Raw genomic sequence first — 25,737 nt, 5'->3', positions numbered from 1 at the left:
AAGTCAAATTTTTTGATGCTATTCTTGTTATCTTGTCAAATGCATGTATCTTGTTATCATTATTCTTGTATGGGTTAATATAATCCGAAATTCTTCTGGGACCTTGAATAAATGATTAAATGCATGCGTTGAGCTTTGAGGGATTGGGTGAATGTTCCTAGAGGAACCTCTTAGGTTGAAGACCTTGAAATTGTCTCCTTTGCAAATTTGAAGTATAAATACCTATTGACCTAGTTGCTGCCCTTGGAAAGGCTAGCGAAGATCAATTAGGTCTCCTTAGCTTATGAAAATTCTCAATCTATGTATCTTGAATCCATTAAGCCCAAGCAATAAGGCACTGATCCTTGTATCCCTTTGGTGGTCAAATTTACCTCTCTTTTCTTCACTTTTCCAAATTCTAGGCCTAACCCTAGAGGGTCACCTAGGGCATCCAACGAATTTTATTATAGCCATTCAAACCCCTCGATTTTTGGTCCACTACTGCTTTGGGCTTCCCTCTAAGCGTCCTCCAAGTTTCAAGCAAATTCGATGGTGGAATCCTGAGATATAGCAAGCCCTAACCATAAGACCAATTCTTGCCCTAGGTTGATGTGGGTTAGTGTCCTCACTTGGATCATTGCATTCAAATCTCAAAAGAAAACTTGTCCTTTGATCCTATTCTTTCCTCTAATTAGGTCAAGTCCCTCCTTGGTTGATCAACTCCATACCCTTGACCTAGTTTGGGTCCACTTGGGTTCTTTGTGGTCTGACAACTCTACAACTCAAATTCCACAAGGATTGCATAGAATCCATTTCTCCTTAAGGATCCTTAAGTCTAGGGAGCCCCTTGTCAAGGCATATCCTCTAAACCTAGGCTCAAGCATCCTCTTGGCCCTTCCTAGAGAGCCCATCACCTTGCTTTTTAGACAAGCAAGCCATATAATTGAGTCACTCTTGTGAATAGGCTTTAGGAATTACCCCATATCTTATCTTTGATCCATCTATCCTTGTGATTCCTCTCATACTGGGACTCCTCCCATTAGTGAAAGTCCGTAAAGAGCAGGGAGCCTTAACTGAGGTGACAGTGGGCTATCACTCCATTGTTGCCCTTTAACCTAGTAGTTGCTCTATAGAATCCCTTCCTAGGACCCCTGCTAGTTTGAGCGGTAACACAACCATTAAAAACTGTGTTAACTTATCTCTTGTTTACATCTTTAATAACATTGGATATTTTGTTGATATCATCATTAATAGGCTATTTTTCGTTAGCTGTTACAAATTTTGCAGGCTGTAAAGTGTACATACCTCAAACTCTAATTCATAACAACAATCTTTTAGTTGACGGTGGCATGTAAGAAAACTATCTTGAAAATCTTTAAGACTTATATCATCCTCGTAGGCTATAGCCAGTGGTTTCCTCTTACCCATGATCTCATTTTCAGCTTGAGCCTTTCTTTATTGATAGCTTTTCTTGGGTGTGTAAATTAAGACGCTCCTTAGAGGTCATTTGGCTTAGGAATCCTTTATTTATTTACCTTTGAGTCTTGTTAGGGAAGCCTCTCTTGTGGAGATAACATCCGATCACAAACAGCAGGGTAGAAGCCTCTGAGGTGACAATGGTGGCTGATCTTATTGTTTCCCTAGACCTAGAGTGCCTAGTGAGGCTTTGCATTAGGCTGCTAGATTTTGCAGTAACAAAACTCATTTAAGAATCGATCTTTTCATAAGACAGAATTCAAACATAGAGTTCAGAAGGGAATATTGGTTCTTGAGCATCTTCCTTAAGATTTGTTGGTGGTAGACATTTTGACCAAACTCTCAGCTAAGGAGAAGTTTGACATGTTGAGGGAGAGACTTGGCTTGGTGGAGAGCACTAAATAGGGAATGTTAGGATTTACCCAGTTGCTAGGTTATTGTTCCTTTAGTAGGCATGGTGTATGTTGCAGATCCACATTGCAGTATGGATGAGGGTGCAGCAGCAGCATAGAGAGTCTCTTGAAGAGGTGCAGTTATATAGATAGTGGTAGAAGGCATGCTTGTGCCTGCCTTAGATTCGAGACTTAGCCTTTTCTAGATTTAGTAGTTGCTGTTTTATGTTTAGACATGAACAATCCAGATTTAGATTGGATGCTTTGTTTAGAAGTTATCTCCAGTTTTATGAGAACGCCTTGCATGTGAGGTTGCTCTATACTAGGTAGGCATCTATACAAGGCTGGGTGCACTTTTCCAGAAGAGTCGCATTAGGTCTGACACAGTGAACCTATGTTCTTTACCTAGACAAAGTACTTCCATTGTAAACCCTAGATCTCTTTTATTCTATAAATAAATGATAGGGCAGACCATCTAGGACAAATCTTGGAGATTTGGAGAGTTATTTGTTATGTAATTTTCTGTTTTGAGTCAATATCAGTGTTGATAATATCGGTATCGGGAAAATATCGGCGAGGGTCCGGAAAATATCTTATCGGCAATATCGGCGAAAATATCGGCAAAATATCGGCAAGCATAAAAAATGCATAATATATTCATTTTTTTCAGATTTCTAAACATATAAAGCAATAACAGCATGAACTAAACACATTGGCACATAAATATGAAGAAGGCATTGATATATATATGTCAAATAGAAATGATACATCAAACTTCAAAGGCGATACCAAATCCTGCTGATCCCTGATAATTGTCCAATCAAGGACTCAAACAAAATAACATCACATATCCTACTGATCCCTGATAGTGATAAATTGATAATTGTCCAATCAAGGACTCAAACAAAATAACATCACATATCCTGTTGATCCCTGATAGTGATAATTGTCCAATCAAGGACTCAAACAAAACAACATCACATATATAAAACTTTAAAAGTATTTCATCATCATGAGTTATAAACTTATATGTAGCAAAAGTTGCAAAACAAATAAAACTAGCAGCTATCTATCTGAGACCATTGGCCTCTCCCTAGTAGCTTTCTTTCTGTCTTGTTCAGCAATTGCTTCACGAGCTTTTTGTATAACCTCTGCACTAGAAGCCATACAAGGCATCACATCTGCATCATATGCAGAGAGTTTAGCCAGATGGTATTTCAATCGTGTAATCCCTCCTGACATCTTGGTCCCACACAAGTTGCATGATATATATGCCTGATTTGCCCCACCAACAGCCTCCCCATACTCCCAAAATGGGTCCAAGGCTTTTGGCATATTTGACATTTGTAGTGAACTAATTCAAACCTAGGGCACAAAAAAAAAAAATTTGGCATTAAACCCCCCAACACAAAATGAAAAAATAATAAGTAATAACAACCTCATTCAAAAAAAATTACTACATTATTTGCATTTTGCAATGTGAATGAAAAATGGCAATAAGAGGGTGCATAAGAAAGTTGAAAAAAAAAAAAATGAAGCTTGCTGTCCAAATATGGATAAAACCCTTGCATTGGTTCATGGGCATGAAAATCATAGCAAATGGAAAAAAACAAAGAAACAAAATGTTGGTAGGCAAAGAGGCAAGCAAGCATAACCCTAAATCTATGAAAAAATCATTAACATAGAGGTTTTTAAGAACATACCTGCCAATGGAAGAAATGAAGTTTGTCTCACTACTCTTCAATCTTTGATCCACAAAAAAATCTTAATTGGTGGTGATAATCGTCGTTTGATCTTCAAACCCTCCTTGACAAGCACCACAAAACTCTTTCCCTTTCTTCTCCAACACTCAGAAACAGAAATGAAGAAAAAAAAAACCAATTTTCGTCTTTTATAGCCGCGGAAAAACACGCCCGGCGATATTTTAGATCGTCGCGCGATATTTTCGAAAATATTGCCGATATTTCGTAAATCTCGCGATATTTTAAGGACCCGAAAATATCGCGATATTTTCGGCGAGCCGAGCGATATATCGGCTCGCCGAAAATATCGCGATATTTCCGATATTCGGCGATATATCGCCGATATTATCAACAGTGGTCAATATACAGAGGAGTGATTGTTTGCTGCATTATCAGCTCACAATAAATATTTTCCAGACTCCAGTGTGGTGTGTTTGCAGATGTATCATGTAACATTCCTTACAGCTTTTGTAGGTGCTTTAAATTTTCAGTGAAATAGGGTTTGTAGGAGTGCAAGTCCGGTTACCATGAAGTGAAAATTTAACACTTTGCCTATGAATACTATATGAAGCTATTGCATTTCAATTTCCAACAGCCCTTGATTTGATTCAGCATCCATCTATGACTTGTGAGGTTGCTGTTTATTATGTTCTCCATATGCATTGACCACCTATGGAATCAATGTTGCATATATTTTATTATACTTACTGTACCGGGTTAACTTAACATCAATTGATGGTTATTGAAGTTATGTGTCCCCAACCCTTGGGTGCATGTTCTGGATGAGGGCCTTGTGTTGGAGATGCTGGGTATGTACTGAGTATGATCCACAAGTACTCGGCATGTTGGGTACCTCAAGGTGTGCTATTGTACTGAATTTGTTTCCCCTATAGTTGGGTATGCATACAGGTACTCTGTGCCCTCGAGGGATGTGAAGAAGCACCCACCTGTGGCACCTTCTTTTTAGGATAATAAAAAAAACTATAAAACCTGTTTGCTAGTTTCCCACCCTTTTCTGCTTGTCACAGTAACCTTCCACATTTTTTTTCATGAAAAAGGCTTTATATTTGATCTTGCAGAGCTGAAATCAGAATATACATCGTCTTGTCTTGCCAACACTAACATAGAACTAGAACTCACTGTGTTTCAAGCAAGTAAAACACAGGTAAAATTCTAAAAATGTTTTCCTTACATCATCCTGAGGCTTGAGAGTCTCCACAACCCTCCTGCATTCTATAAACCCAAAACACACAAAAAGAAATCACAATAACCATTTGCTAGTGTCAGGCCATCATCTTACTGTCACTGGGTAGTGGTTTGGTCACTGAAAATTGAAAACTTGTAACATTGGATCTACGGTGTATTTTCATTGGATTCAACACTGAATGTTTCTCTCGAAGAAAGAGATCTTGTTTCTCTCCAAGAAAGAGAGCCTCTGGGCAAGACAACTTTGAAGTTCAAGAGTTTGATCCATTTCTTCATATGATGTACAAGCTCTTTTCTGCAAGCCATACATTCTGTTTCCTGTTTGTTAAACTCGATGCAACATTTCATCAAACTAGAGTCGCAGAAAGCAGCCTGTACAAATTACCTTTGCCCACCCTCTGTACGACCATTGAGGGTTGGGCATTATGGAAAATACATGCCTCATTGTTGAATACTACTATCCTAGAGTTCAAATTCCCGCTGATGGGAACAAGTGTATTGTTCAACGTAGGTACACAGCACATTGTTGATTATTTGATAGCTTCTGTCGGAGAGCCACACCCTTATAGAACCTTGTCCAACAACCTTGCTACCTGTCATCCCCATAGAAGAAACTCTTATTGTGGGGAGGTTGTCAATATGTCACGAACCACTCCCTAGATGGAGTCATTCGACTTATTGCACCCAAATCCAGATACAATGCTACCTTTTCTCTCACTGAAGGTGACTCATCCACCATGAATGGTGTTTCTTCTTCATCATACACCACCACACTGACTTGTGGGTGTATTGTATTCCCTTTATTCCTTCCATAGAAGATTCTTTTTTTTGCAATATTTTATGTGATGACCAAATCTTTTATAGTAGCAGCTGACATCCTTTTCCTGTATCATTACATCACAATTGGTTTTGATCTAAAAATTATCATCCCTGTTCCCAGCAATCAAGACTACGTTTGGATTACAATGCAACTCTTTTCTCCTTGTTTCTTCTCTCGTAAGTACAGTTGTGACCCAATTGAGTACTAATCTCCCAATCTGATTGCTTAGGGTGAAAACAAGACTATTAATTGTAATCATTTTTGTCATGGGTGCAAAGGTTTCTTCATAATCAATACCCACTTTTTGCGTATCCCTTGCTGGTAAGTCTCACTTTGTAATTATTAATCAACCCATAAATCTTAAATTTAGTCCTGTAAACCGACTAGTAAGCCCACTTGAAGCTACTTAAAATTATCATCCCTGTTCCCAACAATCAAGGCTAAGGACATCTATTCTACATGGAAATAAATCAATGGGCACCTCTGCTCTATTTTTCATTAATGCATCTTATTCAACATTCATAGTATCTATATTCAGATTTGTTCTTTATTCACCTCTTGAAATAATCTAGATCATGGAATTTTTACAACGACACTAATTAGTGCAAGAGTACCTGGTGGTGACTTTGGAGACCTTCTCCTTTTTTATCCCTTTGCTAGAATCCATTGAGTTTAATGTCTTGAACGGTTCTATGGTCATGTTGGTGTTTTTAATGTATCATCGTGTTCACTTGGTCATTCAATTTCCAATTGTACTTCTTCTGAAAGTGGTGTATTGCCAACCACTAGAGCCCAAGGTGGAGTTGTAAATTGCCATGCATATGATTGCAACTGGACTGGGTTCCCACCAAAAGCATCTTTACTAAAAAATTATGTGTTAGTAGGATCAAACAACCTATAATTATTTGATTCGGTTTATCCAACAAATTTCTTATAAAGCTTATGTCTGGTCGTGTCAGAGCCCTTGGTGGAGTTACTAATTCTTCTAAAATTTTTCATTCGACATGATTTTCCTTCAAATTTTTGTAAAATGCCATGCATCTGATTGCAACTTCCCTGGGTTCTCATCAAAAACATCGATACCAAAAAGGTATTTGTGTTAGTAGGACCATAAAACTTATAACTGTTTTTTATGTCCAACAAATTTCGTATAAAGATTTGTCTAATATTATCAGGTATATTGACTTATACAGTGTAGCCAAAAACTTCGAATTGCTGTTGGTTTTTAAACAATACAAACACATTAATGATAAAAGCAAGATAGTGGACAGAATATGACAATATCATTTAATGTTGCAAGGAATATACAATAAATCGCTAACCCAAGATAGGCAATGAATTTTTTTTTTTGTAGAAAATCTGAAAGTAGTATTTATATTATACAGAAAAAATATAGAACAAATAGTGAAGTAATTACCTTAGTGCAGCCAGTGCTGCAATAAGGTCCGATTATCCAGACATACATTTTAGCATCTTGGACAAGCAAATAGCCTTTGGCTTTGATCTGGGTACATACCCCAGCTAACCAAAGCTTTTGGAAAGCATAAGCAGAACTAATAGAAGATAAGAGGAGTATTAAATGAAATCCCAACATAGGGATATGCCACTGTAGAAATAGAACCATCAAAGATACACTTCACATTTCCAAAGAGAGAACAATTCTACAATTTATATGCAACGCCACATGGCAACATATAGACTGGGAGTGAATTGGGGTATTGCATTTCCAAAGAGAGAACAATGCTACAATTTGTATGCAATGCCACATGCAAACGTATAGATTGGGAATGAGTGAGTTGCAGAATCCAATCAAAGCTACTCTCCAGTAAATACCACCTTGAAACATGTATGGGAACTTCTGCTGAACATAAATTCAACATTGGTTCACAAATTGGTGCTCCCATAAAATAAGTGTGTGACTCAGTTTTGGAGCAGGTAGGGCCCTTGTCATTGGTGAAACCAGTTTTGACAAGTCTTGCCTTATATATCACAAACCAAAGAAAACACTATGAGTTTGTAAGAAACTTGTAGTACCAAACCTTTCTATAAGTGAGTAATCAAAATTTAGCACCTAGCAAGGACCAATACACATTCAATGTAGGGGGCAAGGGAATCTCTTAGTGCAAAAGAATATACAACTTTATGATGTGTACCCATAAACAGGCCTTGTCATCAGCCCACTGCCAGTCATGCCAAATAGGGCCCTGCAAGTTGTTGTTCATTTTGTTGAGAAATATAGGGTCAGCGAGATTATATGATTTCTTTTACTTTGATAACTGCTCGTGATATATTTTTACTTAACTTGATTATCTTCTTCTTTCTTTTGATCATAGTTAGAGTTTTGATCATCAAATAGCTACCAAATAACAAAGAACAATGAGACAAGAGGATAAAAGAAATAGGTGATCAGCTAGGGCCAAAACCTCTCCTTCTTGAGAGGAAAACCCACAAGATTTCTTCTCTTCTAATAGAATCTTCAAATGATGAATTCCAAGAACTAAGACCCTTGACCAAGACCCCTCCAAGACCAAGTCAAACCTTTCTTCCTTGATGAGCTTTCCTTCCAGCAACTTCGACCTCAGCAACTTCTGTAATTTCGACCCCCAGCGGATTCTTCTAGAACTTCAACCCCCCAACAGAGTCTTTTGCAACTTTGACCTCGAGCAGTTTCTTCTGCAGAAACCCTAAGTGGCACTTGTGAGAGAACAATAGTGATTTTGTCCTCCTTTCTCCTTCACTTGAGATGAATCGTTCTCCTTATCAACTCGGCTTGCAAGGGAGACTTCCTTTGACCCAAAACTCGACTCCTTTTGAGTGACTGCAATTCAGTACTTGCTGCTGCAGAAGGATGCCCTAATACACTTCGAACGTGTGAGAAAGATGGCCCAAAAACAATCCCAAAAACTCGATTTCTTCTGCTAGCTTTCACTTCTTCATCAACTCATGGAGCCCTTGTTTATGTGTACACATACAAGGTGAAGTGGAGGTTATTTCTCATCCATTGTGCAACATTCATCTTGGAGGAGAGCTTGTTGGAGAGGTTATCTCTGTGCCCTAGCCACAGCAAAAGAAGGGTGGACACCAGCAAAGGTTTAGGTCTGTGTCAAGGGTTTTTGCAGGTAACCAAGGGCTGGTTGGAAGCCAAGTTTTGCTGGAGGAAGGGCCGCCCTGTGCTTGAAGGCCGCACCAAAAGACTGGACAACGAGGTGATTTTGAGGACTGTTTCAGGGCTAGTTTTGGAGGCCAAGATTGCAGGAAGGGAGCTGAGGGCAGAGGTAAGGTTTGTATGCTGTTTAAGGGCTGCGTTGAGGGCTGGAACCTCTGCCTCAGCAGGCCATGGAAGGAGGATAGACCTGTGGTAAGGCCGCAGGCCCTTACCCACACAGGAAGGCTATGTGTAAGGCTGTTGTGGGGTTAATTGAAATCCTAATCTAGCAGCGTGGAGGCAGAAAGATAGCAGGTCTGTTTGGAGGCCTTGTATGGGGTTAAATCTGTGTTTGGAGGGTGCTTTGTGCTACAACAAGACTGAGTGCTAGGCCGCAGGCCATAGCATCTCAGTGAGGGCAAGCATGGAGCTAGTTGAGGGTTGTTCTATGCCCTATCCTTTCAGCAAGGAGGAGGAGACCTATACTAGGAGAGGCCGCAGTCATTTAAGGGCTGTTTGTTGACTGTTCTAAGGGCTGTTGCAGCTTGTGGGTGCCCTAACCAGTCACTAACAGAAGCAGACTTGTTGCAGCAGTACAAACCAATTTGGAGTAGCGGTTGGAGGTGTGTTGGGTCACAGTTTGTTGACCAGATTGGATCAGATTGTTTGGGCAGCCTGTGGGAGCCAATTTGAAGGTGAGATTGGGTGATCGTGTGTCTTCATTGGAGCAGATCTTGCAGTGTAGTATTGGGTGCCATTGACCTGGTGGAGGGCAGTGTGTTGGCTACCCAAAGTAGCCCTAGACAAGCTATCTTGAAGTGACGAAGATGAGCTGAAGATTGGATGAAGTTTGCAGCCTTATGAGTAGCTCTTTGATGGACAAAAGAGGCTACTAGAAGGCAGATTGGAGCTTGGGAATTGGCCAACCTAGAGAGTAGATTTATGAGCCCATGTACGTGCAGCAGAAGTGACATGCAGCAGTGTTAGGTGGAAGCCCTCTTGGATTCTCGATGTGTAGTGGCCTTGATGGACTAAGGCACTACTAGTGAGCAGTACAGAAGCAAAGGACTGGCAGGACAAGATACGACATAGAAGCTGCAGCGAAGTTTGTCATTGTATCTTGTATACCATAGACTGTTGTATTACTCATATTTGGTTTAATATAACGAAGATTGGTGATTGTACAATTTTGTTAAAAAGTGTGTATATTTGTGCGTGTGTGATTTACTGCTTCATATTTCCGCTGTGCAAAGTAGTTCTTATTGAGATTCTTGGTTTGGTAGCATCAGAGATTTTAATATTCTAACCTAGACCCAAGATTGTGGAAATTCAACAGTATCACATAGAACCAAAGACACAAAAGGAATATAAAAGGATGCAAATTGATCAATCTTATAATTATTTTATTTTCATCATCCTTATTACATACCCAGATATTATTATTTAGATGGTTGTTAATGTGGAATATAAAAGGATGCAAATTGATCAATCTTATAATTATTTTATTTTCATCATCCTTATTACATACCCAGATATTGTTACTTGGATGGTTGTTAATGTGTAGGTAACTCCCTATGGCCTATGTGCACTCCTTGGAACTAAACCATGAGAACATTATTTCGAGGAGTGGATACGAGGCTACACTTCCAACAGTAAGCACACACTATTATGCGACACAAAGTGGAATACTATGCTATTTGCAGTGGATTGATGATAACTTGACACCAAAAGTGCAAGCTTCAACACTGTATATTTTGCAACTGACTTGAAAGTTGAAACTACTAGTAACAGTCAAACATAGCACATTTGACATAGGTTTCCGTAGGACAGCTATTAGTATCCTGTATTAGCTTGGTCAAAGTAGTGTTTGAGTTAGTGAATGACTCAGGCTCAGTGATCTTTCAGATTTGATGCCATGATGCAATGGGAATGGTGCTGATGCATATTCTTCTTTCGTGGAGTGATCATATACACTCTTAGCTTTCTCCTCATCTTCTGAAACACCTTTGTACTTCATTTATTGCAAAACTTGAATAGGAATGCTTGTAGACCGTTTCAGGTCGAAAACACTAGCTCTGGACTGGTAATTATGATTCTGCTTTCTGTCACATGTGTTGCTGGTATGCCTAGGATCACACCTTCACCCCAACTTGTGATGGTAGTGACTGCATCTCTGCTGCCCTAACATTTCATCATGCACTGCACAATAATATACATAAACAGTTATTTTTATTGTCAGATACAGAATTTCACTGCATGAACTAAATCTGCTTACTTTGTTTTCCATGTTTTTCTTGTAACTATTTGATTAATATCTAGTGTCCACCCAAGTAATTTCTGGAACGATGACTGTAGTTGACTGTTTATTTTGAATGGATAATAAATGCTGATAAAGTCACGATGTCCTGTAGGTTCACCCAACATTGATGCTTATTGGATTCATATTGCTAAGTGGCGAAGGTTCACCCAACATCCTTATTTGAATTTATTTACGAAAGCAATATATAAAAAAATGTCGGAGAACTTCATTTTCCGCATTTGGATTAGTAAGCATTATTATGTTGAGATACGAAATCATTGGTTTCCTTCTTATTCGTGCCTACATTACTGAATTGAAAGTAGGGCAGCTTCAGTGAAATTGTTTTTGTGTGCATTTCAGCCATGTTAGTATATAAGACAGTGCCTGGAACTAAAAATTACAAAAAGGCTGTTCATTTGGTGCTGCAAGGTCTTGCCTTTAGCCTGGCTATGATAGGCGTCTGGGCAGCTTACAAGTTTCATAATGATATGGGGATTGACAACTTTTACAGTCTACATTCATGGCTTGGGGTGACTTGCGTCTTACTATTTGGTATTCAGGTATGAGAATATTTCTAATATTTTTTGAGATTTTTCTTTCTTTATCAAGATTGTTTAATTGTCGATCATCTATTTGCCCTCAATGTAAAATCCTGCAGTTATTTGCATTGATGTTTTTTGTTGGATTGTCTGTTGCTATTTGACCATTACCTTTGCAGTGGGCTGTTGGCTTTGCTACATTTTGGTACCCAGGTGGTAGTAGAAATTCAAGAGTTAGTGTGTTACCATGGCATGTATTTTTGGGACTGTACATATATGGATTGGCTGTGGCAACTGCTGAAACTGGGCTTTTAGAGAAGCTTACTTTTCTGCAAGCAAGTAAAACAATTACAAGATATTCAACAGAATCCCTAGTGGTGAATTGCTTAGGCCTTGTACTGGCCCTGCTCAGCGGTTGTGTAATTTTATTTACAATATCACCGGCGAATGGTAAAGGTGATGCTTTCAAGCAAGGTGACGTTTTCAGGGCATCGGAGTAGTGCTTTTCAACTAGCTTTGTCAGAATCTGCCTCGTCAATCAGCTACTTTTACCTTTTGAAACTTTGGAACATATTTTCCTTATAAACCAATATACATGTACACAAAGATTGTCACATCTCGGAGAGAGCTGACATGCAAGGTTCCCCTTCCTACGCATGCAAAAAGAGTTAGCATGTTTGCTTTGGTTGCTATGTGAAGAGTATCTTTATTTTCTTTAAAAAGCTAGCATGTTTGCTTTGGCTGCTACTTAAAGAGTATCTTTAGCCCTTTTTTTAAATAGCATTTTAAGATCAAATTTAAATGCAGAAGCATCTCCTAGGTTGAAAAATGTATTATTCCGTTTAAATAGCATTTTAAGATCAAAGATCAAATTTAAATGCAGAAGCATCTCCTAGGTTGAAAACTGTATTATTCCGATGAGAAATCGCTGGAAAGCATCGTTGGATCCCACATGCTCTTCGCTGCGTGTTAGATATCTGTTTGTTGCCAAGCATGACCCTTCTCCATGGAAAAGGAGAAACAAAGAAAATACTATATATTCAAGAATAATACAGGGATAAAGTGTGTTTAAAAATAAATAAATCTAATATTACATATTTAACTATTTCAAGTATGCAGCAAACTACACCATTTTTTTTGTTTTCCTAGTTTATCTATGACATGGGATTAGATTTTGATTAAGAAATTTTGATTTAGGGTTATCTAGGCTGTCAAAATTAGTCAGAAAATAAAATCAGCCAGGAATCTTACTTGACTTGGGCCATACCAACTGTTAACATGGCTAGTTTTTTTGTACCTACAGGATTTCGAACTGATGACCTTTATATAAGGAGTGACTTAACAAAACACTATATTGCTGACTGTTCTACATCATATTCATAACAACCAGACTACATTCATTTATAAGGCTTGTGTGATATAGTTGGTTTTTTACCACTAACTTGTTATGATTCATGATAGACCAACTAGAAAAGTATGCTAGTTCCAAATGAAAACTGGGACTTTCATAGACCTTGATACCTCTTTGTCCATCTTGTTTTGTTATTTTGAAACACTTCTTTTCAAAATGATATGCTGTTAAGCAAGTTGGGAAAATCTTGGCATAAAACTCCTTTGTTTGATTGTTTTTAAGTGGATTCTTGAAAAATCATATTTAATGATTCCAAATTGAGCCATGAGCTTCCAAATTTAACTTAAGCATTTATTTAGTATAATTTAATAAAGTGCATTAAAAATAGACTAATTGTTAGCTTGAAGTCTTTGAGATCTATTAAGAGTTTTACATGATGTCCAATTCTAAAACCTTGTTTGGTATACCTAGTATATAATATTGTCCATGTGAAAGCATTGATGCTTTGTTTTGGTATATTCAAATAGTTGAAAGTCCAAGTTCATTGTTATAGGTTAAAATATATGCATCAAAGTAATGACATATAAAAGGACCTATGATATGATGCTGATGTAAAGAATAAAATGAAATTATAATAAAAAGAAACTGAACATGAAGACACTACAAAGATAAAAGAACTTGGAAGAGAGAAATACTTAGATTACTAAATAAAGAGAGCACACATTTCAATAATAATGGAATGACAAAATGACAAAAAATTTAAGTGGATAACCCTAAATGCATGAACCTTAAAATGATTTAAATATATGTCATTAACACAACACTAAAGTATTATTTAGACTGAGCTAAAAAGTGACTTTAGTAATATTCATAAATCTATAGTCTAGGTGACCATTATTAACTAAATAAGTCTTAACATCTTTCCTTGAATGTCACTCAAGAGGGTACACCAAGCTTGTCTCTATATTTTACAAATTTATTTGGGCCAAGAGACTTGGTGAAAATATATGTAGTTTGGTCCTAAGTTGGGTAATATTTCATCTCAACTTCTCCATCTTGAACAAGTGGTTGGAATAAATGACGATGCACATCAGCATGTTTGGTTTTCTCATGGAAGATGAGATTCTTTGCTAGTTTGAGAAATCCTTAGTTATTGTAAGTTTTAAATTTTTATGATAAAGCAATATACATAGATTCTTTATAAAATAGGAAAACAAACATTAACATTTACTCATAGCACTCATAAATTTACCATGGACATTTTAACCAAGAAAATCATCAAATGTTTAGGGCCACACTTCTAACTCTTATTGTATTAACAACACCATTTATAATACAATATATAAAATCTTGTGGCATCCAGAACCATAATTTTTTTACTCAGATCAAATTTTGTAACTGGAATTAGATTACAATTGGTTGGAAAACAACAAAAAATGGACTAAAAGCATTCAATTTTTTTAGGGCTGACATCTAGGTAGCAGGGGATTAATCGCTCCCTAGTGAACCCCTTGATGTGCATGACCAAATGCATCGTGTGTTCCTACTTGTGCCAAGAATATGACACATACCCAATGGTGGTCGCAAAAAATATCACAAACTCATTCCAATGAACTTGCAAATCTACCAACATTCTTCTAAGTCAAATTTCTTCACATGCTTCAACTCTTGCGTCGTGTTATGCTTTGGCAAAGGAAAGTGAAATTGCACATTTCTTGTTGGTCAAAAAAATTGTCCTTATCAAAGACTAAATGCATAACATGTTGTAGGCTCTTTGTCAATCATAAGTCCTGCCCAATTCGAGTTTGAATAGCCACACAACTAAGGCTCTTTGATTTTTCCATGTAGAATGTGAAAATCCAATGTTTTCTTTGCATATCATAGCAATCTTTTGTTGTTCACTAGGAGATATAACAAATGACATAACTCTTAGGTCTAGTGGTGGTAAGATAGATTAAGTTTCCCACTAGTTCCTTGTAGATTGATTCATTGATTTCCTTTGAATCAGTGTTGACTCCAAATTTCATCCATTTCTCCATATGTTTAGAGAAAATTTTGCAATTTGTGGTCTTGAACTTGTCCAATAAACCTTTCGCATATTTTGTTTGTGAAACAAAACTATGATTATTTGTTCACCAAACTTATACACATAAACAATAATGTAAGAGGCATAAATCGACCATTTCAAAAGCTAAACATAACTCAAATTTTACCTTTGCAAATGCTTTTCCCTCCCTACATGTGATGATGATGTTATTTGTTGAATTTTCTACAAGGTGAGCAATAGAAAAACATTTTTTTGATTTGATAATTACTACCTAATGATCTTCAATCAATTTATCTCATGTCACTGATATCACTGAGCAATTATACACAAAATATCATCAATAAATGCAATTGAAATAATAAAGATATATAGAAAGACATCCATGCACAATAGAGACAATATTTTTACCCTGGGAACCCAACCTTGGGAGAAAACCCAACAACTTTTCTTTAGTAGAAATCATTCTTCAATAAGGTTTACAAATCAACAATTTTTTCTAGAAATTTGTGCCAATATCCAAGTCAAAATACCAGTTAAACCTTGTCAAACTTCAGCTAGTCAACATTGATCAAATGCTGATCAAACCAATCAAATATATCAAAAATTAATGTTGGTCAACATTCTAGTCAAACAGAGTTGCAGTCGATGTAGTTTGCAGCCCTGCAACTTTGTAGCCCTATGGCTCTGCGACCCTCTCTATTGCTTAGTCAAAATAGTCCATTTTCCCTCCTATATCTTCACATGTCACTGCCCAAGAGAGATAAAAAATATGAAGAAGAAAATTTCTTGCTTGCTGGAGAAAATGAAATGTCACATCAATTATATATACTAGGCGAAGGGGGGTAAATTTACCCAAGGGACACACCCTATCCTTAGCTGGGTCGTCTTTTTGGGCCGATTTGGTGCCCCAAAAATAATTTTTTAATTTTAATTTCCTTAGGTCGACTTGGAGACCTCTTTGGCATGTAAGAATACATTTTGATGCTATGCAAAAATCAACACTCCCTCTTAGTGAAGGAGGTATTCTCCTTAGTTTCAAATAGATTTCCACTTACCTTAAATTTCTCCTTCCTAAGAAAAGTTCACAAGTTTGCTATGTGGATGCATGTCTATAGGTAACTCCATCTTGAAGTAGGCAATGTGACTCTTCACATGCACGTCTACAGATCACTCCATCTTGGCATAGACAATGTGAGTATCTTGGGCCATTTACCCTTGGCCAAATCAACATGGCCCAACTAAAGTCCTTTATGGCTTCTTAGGTAAATGTATCAATTGCCTTTGGTCAAATTAGCATGACCCAACCAAGGTCCTTTATGGCTTCTCAGGGGAGGATTTTCTCTTAGACCGTTCACCCCTGGTCAAATCAGCATGGCCTAGCCAAAGTCCTTTATGGCTTCTCAGGTGAATTTCATCTATCTCCTCTAGTCAAATCAACATGACCTAACCAAGCTCTTCTGGTTTCTATTGATGGGCAAAAATGACCTCATCAACATGTAAGGGAGACCACCCGGTCAGAGTCCCAACTAAGCCCTTATCCATTTGATTTGGTGGTTCTGACTGATTCTATTGGGTCTAGTTACCCCCTCTCTCTCTCCTCACTGAGTTGTGATATTTCAATTACTTATCAAATAAGGAGAGAGATATCAATATTATTCCCTTGCTATGCACGAGCAGGAAAGAAACCCTTAAGCTAAATTAATGGTTCAGCCAAGCCACACCTAGAGTTTGCCCCTTGCGTAAGGGGACTTCTAAAAATGCAATGGTTAAAATCTAACTACAAATCTATTCTAAGATGCAAGTGACAAAAATAAATCTATCTCGATTAGGAAGATGTAGATCTAATCATAGCCAAGAGCAATGTAATTAAAATGATTGGGATTTAACATGCAATATAATTAATACCTGGCTGTTTGAAAAAGTTCTAACAATTGATATTCTTAGTGTCATGCATGCTTTGTTTGGGGATCTACTAACAATGAATGATTAACTATCAAAACCCAAAAAAAATTCACATAATTTCAGTAGTTATTAAATCGATTTTAGATAGCTGATTTCTGAGTAAATAATTACTCAAAAATCTGATTTAAGCACTCGAATTAACAAGGAATTAAATAACATATCTCTAAAACATTAGATCAGATAGTTGATTTAGAATAAAATCACTTCATATCATACAAAAGTGCACAAATATGAAACATATTTGCTATTATAATAAAATTTGCATTTATAAATAGAAGTATTTGAATAAAAAATGATTAAAACCTGATTCTTTGCTCTGTTCCTTGATTCGATCTCCAACAATCTTTTCAAATCATAAGCTTTGCCACTAAAAGGAAAGAGCTACAAAAGTGCGGGCTCAGCCTCCAATACAAAGTTTATATTTCGAAAAAGAAAACCCCCCATAACCCATATCAAGGCCTTTCCTCCTTACCTACATCTCAAAATATAATTACTAAAGTGCTAAGAGCTCTTAAGTTGTAGAGGAGAGGAACATTTTCCCCATTTTCAAAACTGTGATTTATAATCTACAAAAATCTCCAAAAATGGAGAGCTGTTGAAAGTGGTTTTTCGGATCCTAGATTGGAGCTATAAATCCTTTATTCTTTTCCTTGCTGGTGCAATAGAGATGCTTCAATATGCTTTAGTTTGATCCTTTCCAACATATCTCTTCCAAAACCTATCAAAATTGAAATAAAATGAATTAATTTTGCACAATAAAATCAAAGTGCATAAAATGGGAAAACAACTTCTCCAATTAAAATAAAATAAAATAAATAAATAAATAAAAAATTTTGCTCTCGTTAATCAATGTCAAACCTTATATGGCTGAAGCGGTCTGTCATCAAACTAATTTGCAACATCAGAAATTTTGGTAGGTGAAATTATTTCAACAGATTTTCCAAATTATTCTTTTGCTACAATTTCGTAGCTCCATCTTCTGCTAATTTTTTGGCCTATTAAATGTGAAGCTTTGGTTGAATTAATGCTTCCATATTGATCACCTTGATTATAGATTTCTAACGAGCTATCTTGGACTTCATTTAGATAAATATGACTCAAGATATGTCTCTTCAAAATCAAGGTATCAAAACTTCTCGAATTCTGAAAAAATGCATATCTAAGCGAAAATTTGACATTTTTATTAAAAATTCTAATTTTAAACTAATAAATTAAAATTAAATAATTCATATACAACTATTAATACGTATAAAATAAATTACATATTAATTAAATTATAAATTATTTAACTAAATTATTAATTATATTAAAAATGATATTATTTAATTAAAAAGATAAAATAAAATATTAACAAAAATGAGTAAAGTGGCTTTTTGGGTAAGTCATTTAAGAGGCCCGAGAGTATTTAATAGAAGGTGAAAATCTTGGATGGAATTAAGAATGGGAGCCGGGGAGGTATAAGGTGCCAGGATGGAGTAATAAGGGGAGAGATGAATGGGTGGAGTGATAAGGAGGTGCGGGAAACGTGGAATCTCAGAGGGATAAGGAGTGGGAGGTGGAAAAAGAAGGCATACCCATTTTATATTATGATATTTAATGGAAGTCATAGTCACTTTATTTTATAATGGAGTTTTGGGAAAAAGTTTAGGAACCACATTTGTCGATCAAAAATTTGTTGTATGTGATTTCTATCGAAAGATTTTGTTTAAATGAATTAATTTATTTTTAATTTTAAATTATTTTAATACAATTTATTATATTATATAGTTTTAATTTTTATATAATTTTTCCTGATATTACAGTGAATAAATAATAATTAATCAAAAAATTAATAAAATAAATAAAAATTAATTATATACCAATTATTGTAAATAAGATATAATTAGCTTAATTAACTTATATTAGTAGTAGAACAATTCATAAATAATAATTAATAAAATAATAAAAATTAATTATTTACAAATTATTTTAAATGAAATATAATTAATTTAATTAACTTATATTAGATGAACTAATTTTAATTAGTGAAAATTAATTAATTAATTAATTAATATATAAAATTTAATAAAATACATTTTGTACATTTTAATTTTAGATGGTAAAAATTAATCGAACTTTGAATAAGTGCCATTTGTAAACCGTAAATACAAATAAGATGAAATGAGAACTAATAGAAAGCTATTGAGAAACCGAATATAATGAAACAATCATAATGCAAATATGAAGAAAATTAAAATTTCGTAAAAATATCGCACTATTAACCAAATGAAAGTATTAAAGGGCGATATGACCAAAATTTATGTAGAGGGTCCCCATTATTATTATGAAAATAATATTTACAAAAGAAATGGGGGGAGGAGCTTGTGATTTTGCCACAACAATGACGACACACAATGAAGAACCAATTATTTCTAGTTAAAATGTAATGAGCTTAATTTTACGTAAAGGTTGAAATGAAAAATTCTATTAGGCCATCAAACATTAAAACATTTTCCATGGGTCCCACATTAATAGATAAAGCGGTAAAAGTTCTAAAAGATAAGTACTTGAAATAAACCGAGTCTAAAAATGTGAATCTGTGTCAGGGAAATGTTTAATTTTGCATTTACCTCATGTGAGTGACAAAAGAGTTACATATGGGGAGTTTTAAGGAAAATATATATCCATTATTATAAATAATCTCCTTTAACCAACATCGCTTCGCTATCCGCGAGCATCCATAACCTTGACGAAGTTATCTTAGTACCACACAAGCATAGCCCTGTTGCCAGTGAACTTGTTCAATACCTCGACGGGTTTACAAACACATATGTGCTTTCAACTGTATTTTCCACCCTTTTGATAAACTTTATTTAGAGAATTACTTGTTGCAATTGGGTGAAGAGGACGAGGTGGTACAAAGGATTTTAAAGGTAATGGATATGATACTCATACAAGTTTGACTTAGAACTATCAATCTAGATATTTTTATGTGAAGTGGGGGAAATGGGCGAGATTCATTGAGCTAGATTCAAGCTAGTTCTTTCTTTGGAAAGATGGACTCTATCACTTGAATAAAATGAAAGTTCCTCGATGGGAAAATAATTAAAGAAAGAGGACTTTAGAATTCAATAAAGATGTCCCTTTGAGATAAATAAAAACCCATAAAATTGACAGAGTAAGAGTTTCCCATGCATGCTCAATGTCCAACGTTGAGTAAGAAAATCCTTCTATATAAATCTTGGTAATATCACCAAAACAAATCCAAAGAAAAAGTTAAATTAATACTCTAGAAATTTTCAAAATGAAGGAAGAAGATGTAAATAAAAAACAAAAAGTTTGAATAAAAAACCGAAATCAAAAGAAAACCTCAACAAGACGTTTTGTAAAAATATCTCAACAAAACGAACAAGTATGAAGGAGCAAAATATGTTTTTCTTAATTTGTTATCTTGTTAATATATTTCTTGTAGATTTATAATTGATTAGACGTTTACTCAAACAAAAATTCAAATTTTAAATAGTAGTTATGACAGAAAAATGAAGCCAAACAATGAATATCTCTCCTTGAAAATTTCTTCTTTCAAAACTAAGCCTGAATGGAAACATTGAAATAAAAATAAGGCTTGTGAAACAATTAGATGTTCAGAGACTCCCCAATTTAGTTGATTTGCAATTTTGCCGATATTATAACTGCTTTTCCAAAGCTCAAAAACAAGCAAAACGAGAAGAGTGAATTCCAAATTCGAGTAAGCAGAGGTGAAAAATTTGAAACAATTCTTGAAGACGTTTAAAAACAGAGCTTTAGATCAACAAACACTAAAAATGAAGCTTTAGAAAATGATGACAAATGAAAATAGGCATGCGAGACTTACCTTGAATAATTTCGCTAAAGTTTACCTAGAAGATGTTGAATTTCTCCAAAAAGGAAACTTCTTCTTTTGAATAAGATTAGAAGTATAAAGAAGTTGCATTCTATGAAGTTTTTATTTTCCCAACAATCATCACTTATTGAGTTTAGATTAGAGCAAGCGATAAGTTAGAAAAATAAAATCTCATGTTCAAAGAATCAAAGGTAAACAAGAAAATAATCAAAAATGAAAATGTGCTCTGCTTAGAATTGCAACAACAATTATCCTATTGGCCACTTTGGATTTTAAACCAACCCCAAAATTTTCATACAATTGCAAGAGATCAATCCAAAGTCCCCATAAATGCAACAATGATATATATATATATATATAAAAAGAGGACTCAGAGTAATGCATAATCATTGAAGTGGAGCGATATATTAAAAACAAGCAAACCACCAGAGAATTGACAATTAAACATCAATTGATCATGATCTATTACCTTTGCATATTCTGTGCTTGCATACCAATTTACCATGTTATCATAATGGATGCTTTGAAATGACAATTGCACATTTAAATTCAAAGAGAAATATGAATTGACAAAAATGATGTACATTCTCATCAACCAGATATGTGGGCATCTGAGCAAGAGGAAACAAGTGGAGCCTAAATCCCATAGATATGCACAAGTTGAAATGATGTCACTCAGGGGTCGGGTTCCCGGAAGGACTTCACAATTAGATTAAATAATGTTTGCGGGATTCTGAGTTGCCGAGACAATATAGCGAAAAAGAACAATTTGCAATAAAGCAAGAATGTGGGCCATATCAATTAAACGGGTGATGTGGAACTCAGATTCTCGGATCCTATAAGGTATAATTAATTGCAATTTAAAAAAGTGTTACGGGATTTCAGGATCGCGGGATTCCAGGACTCCAGGATGTTGAGAAGACGGAATTGCGAGATTGCTGAGATTGTAAGAAGTCGAGAACTCAGATTCCTAGATCCCATAAGAGCTACTTTAATTTACTTACAAAATAAAGTTTCCAAATCCAATTAATGAACACCTGGAAAAAGAAATATAAATAAGAAATAAAATATGACTGAAAGAGAAAACAAACACTGAAATGAAAACTAACAAAAGATGAACATGTTTATGCATACTTGGAAGAATTTGATAGTAATTTTACCTTATAAATCCTAACATTCTCCCATGCATTTTCCTTAGAATTAATATATGTTCAAAATAATCTACTTATTCAATCTAAATTAAGTGCTAGGTAATGAGCCACCGATTTATATCATCTACTTTGTATTGAGGAACAAGAGTGGTGAATGAGATCATTAGAAATGCTTAAGAAGTTGATATTTCAAAAGCGCCTAGCTGTAGTGGAGAAAAATAATCAAGTGCACCATAACCATGAATATGATCTGAAACTATTAGATGATAAATAAGCTCTGAATCACTCTTTACTAATAAATCAAGTGAATATTAAGGTAAAAGCTTGGTCTTCATTACTTGTTTATTGAAAAATATACAACAAAAAGAAAAACAAACAAAAAATCAATCTAAATTTAAACTATCCTATTCCTAATCTTAATCTGAAAAACATACTAAAATTAGGTGAAATCATACTTTTAATGTAACCATTCTCTCAATTTTATTTCTGCACAAACAAAAATATCACCAATTAGAAACAAAAATAAAATTGAAACTAGATTATCAAAATAAAAATTAAACATACTATACATATCTAACAAATTTAACAAAATGAGTTTATTCATACCATTCTTACCTTGAAATTCTTCCAAACATAGGCCCACGGGATCATGAAAATCATGATGTGTTTCAGTGAATTATTGAAATAAGTGCAAAGGAAAAGGAAATATTGAGCTAGGATTGGATATTATATCTTTAAATGTTGTAGCCTGGCCAACACTGTTAGTATTATGTACAAAAATGAATACATAATAAATCACCTGTGCAAATAATGTTTCCAAATACTTTTGAAATGGATTAATTAAGTACAGATGGAAATTAAATAAATAATTTAGAAGATTTTTTGAATGAAACCAACCACTGACCAAATTCTAATGCACTCTCAAGTGTCAGAAGTTGTGAAGAATTCTTTTGAAAACAAGACATAAATTGGCTACACACGAACACCAAATAAAATTGCAGAATAAGCAATTGTAGATGCTCATGCTTAAAGCCATGAAACTGATTTTCATATTTTCTCAATAATGCATTTAATGAGCATTGAGTGTCAAAGTGTTAGCACAATGAATTCAGAGATTTAAAAATGAATTTTGAAAGAAAAATAAACTAAAATGTAGGAAAATGAAGAAAAACCAATTTATAATTTACATTAATGTTACAAATAATAGTATAATACAGATGAGATTTGTTTGCAAAAATTTCATTCCCACAAGTATAAATAGAAATAATGAAATTAAAATTATTATTAGCATTCACTTGCGAGGATAGAAAAATTTCAGGCATGATCAGAAAAAAGAACATCATTATCATAAGAATCATAAATAAGAGTGGATTCTTGACTAATGAAATCATTAGGATGAATGGATGCTTCGAAATGAGACATTACTGGAGCACTTTCTAGATTTGTGTTTTCTTCATCTTCAATAATGGATTGGCTTAAATGATTAGGAAGATGGGAATCAAATAAAACCATTTTTGAAGAGTGAAGAGACTTAGTATTTTTAGTGCTCAAGTCATCATTATAAATGATTTCATTAGTGTTCTTTTCCTCTAAATAAGATAAATCAGAACAAAACAAAAAATTAGATGTATAATTAAGAAAAATTTCAGGGTTATTGAAATTATGGATAATTAAATCCTTTCTATCCCAATAAGAAATTATCAATAATTTATTACTAATTAAATTTATGACAACTCCTCTATTTTTTGATGTTAAATTAACAATTGAATTATTGTCGCTAAAAAGATCACGATATAGAAAATAATGAGAAGTTGAAGATATATACCTGAAAGTTTCTCTATTTGCGGAAGTTTGCTCATTTTCCAAGATGCACATTTGAGAGTCTTCCTTGTTTGCATTATTGCAAATTTTGGATTGTTGATCAATGCTTTCCCAAATGCAAAATTCACATTCACTATTCTTCGAACGAATCTTAAGAGAAGGATGTATCTGGCTATCCACATTTTGCTGAGAATTTATGCTTGGATGCAATTGCGATGGATAATCATTTTTCGCAGAAGAGCATTCAGAATCAATTACACTAGTTTGTGTGTTGCTAAAATTTTCGATTTGCATTTTTTTTAGTTGATTCGTTTGCTGCTGATTTCTTGTTGAACTTGAAACTTCTTGTTTTCCATTTGAGTAGAATTACCAAGATTTGGGGCAACAAAATTATCTTGATTTAGATCAGTTCTGAGATCAACATTTATAATTGCGGCAACATTTTCAAGATTGGTGCTGTAAAAATTTCTGTTTTCCCACCCCGGTTTTCAGTTTCTCCTTATTTCTCCCATGTAGTTAAATGCCCATTCCCATAACCATACATTTAACAGACTGAAAAAAATAAATATTGCTGAAAACACAAATTCTGGAAATTTTTCAGAATGCTGGAAATTGCAGAATTAAAAATCAGCAATTAAAAACAGCCATTAAAACACATTAAAACACTGATATTTTTGGTCAACTTGACCCTGGAAAAACCCCCTACAACTCTCGGGGAAAACCAGTTTGAGAGCTCTTCTTTATTTCTGAAAATTGTCTTTTTACAGTGAGAATTATTCAGCAAAAAATCAGCAAGCAAATTTACAACTTATCTCCTTTCCCGTGCCTCACAGCAATATGGAAATTACAACAAACAGGACAGCAATAAATGCTGTACGACCTCCGTTTTGTGTGCAGAAAAATCAGCAAACTGCTCCTCGATTTTTGTGCAAAAATCTGCCTTTCACTATGTGCTGAATCAGCTGTACAAATCTGCTCAACTGCTGCCTTGGAATGTGTGCCAAGCTGCTGTCTCCTTCTCCTTCCTGCTCAGAAATCTCTCTTGCTCTCTTGCTCTCCTTCTCCCAATCTGCTCATGAAAGAATGAATGACCTTTTCCTCCTTTAATATAACTCCAAGTGACTTTTGGGTGATCCAAGTGACTTTTGGGTGATCTCTAAATCCAATGGCTGAAATAGATTTAGATCAATGGTTGAGATTAAATGCTCATTTAAATCTCACTTTCTATTTTTTAATTCACCCCACTTTAATAAAGACCCACTTAGTCATTTATTTCCAAAGTCACTTTTCCTTTCTAATTTTTCATTGACTTTATAAAAGTCACTTTAAAATTAGACTTAATAACTTTATCACTTAAAGTCACTTTTAAATTAGATTTAACTTTATAAAATTATAAAGTCACTTTAGGAGAAAAATTAAATTCTTTTGGACACTTTTCCCTAGGCCAAAGATCAAAGCCTAAGGGAACCACCTGTCCTCCGGTACCAAATTTCAACACTCCCTCTTACCGAGGAAGGTGTTCCTCACCACACCCATCTTGTCTCTGAAGTAGACATGCTTGCCCCGTGGTAAGGCTTTGGTAAGGATATCTGCAACCTGCTCATCAGTGGAAATATACTCAAGCTTCACAGCTCCCTTCTGAACATAGTCTCTGATGAAATGATATCTGATCCCGATATGCTTTGACCTGTCATGAAATACTGGATTCTCCGTGAGTTTAATGCAACTCTGATTATCACAGTAAATCACTGAAGGTCTCAACGGTTGACCAAATAAGCCAAACAACATCTTGCGAAGCCAGATGGCCTCACAACTAGCTAGACTGGCTGCCATATACTCTGCTTCCACTGAACTCAGTGCTACTGACTGCTGCTTCCGGCTGAACCATGACACTACTGCTGAACCCAACCCAAAACAACACCCTGAAGTGCTCTTCCTATCAGAA

The 25,737-nt window shown here is 35.1% G+C and overlaps 1 protein-coding gene across 2 annotated transcripts in view; it reads left to right on the top strand.

Annotated features, from left to right (window-relative positions):
* LOC149255365 (transmembrane ascorbate ferrireductase 2-like) overlaps nucleotides 1-12,549 on the top strand; it is a 64,424-nt gene extending 51,875 nt beyond the window's left edge. The window contains exons 2-5 of one of the 2 annotated variants that reach the window (XR_016267240.1): nucleotides 11,172-11,220; nucleotides 11,420-11,619; nucleotides 11,778-12,418; nucleotides 12,495-12,549. Coding sequence is in view for 1 of the 2 variants with exons in the window: in XM_089460467.1 (XP_089316593.1) it covers nucleotides 11,172-11,220; nucleotides 11,420-11,619; nucleotides 11,778-12,098 (570 nt within the window). In the remaining variant the exon portion in view is untranslated. Of the gene's footprint in view, nucleotides 1-11,171; nucleotides 11,221-11,419; nucleotides 11,620-11,777 lie in introns of both variants that reach the window. The other variant, XM_089460467.1, reaches the window with a different exon arrangement.
* The last annotated feature ends 13,188 nt before the right edge of the window (nucleotides 12,550-25,737 follow it).

The sequence above is a fragment of the Pinus tabuliformis genome, chromosome 7, assembly GCF_031772625.1.
Source record: "Pinus tabuliformis cultivar Carrire ecotype Pingquan chromosome 7, CPIR1, whole genome shotgun sequence".
Lineage (NCBI taxonomy): Eukaryota > Viridiplantae > Streptophyta > Pinopsida > Pinales > Pinaceae > Pinus > Pinus tabuliformis.
The sequence above is the reverse complement of the archived record's forward strand: the minus strand, read 5'-3'. Positions and strand labels throughout refer to the sequence as shown.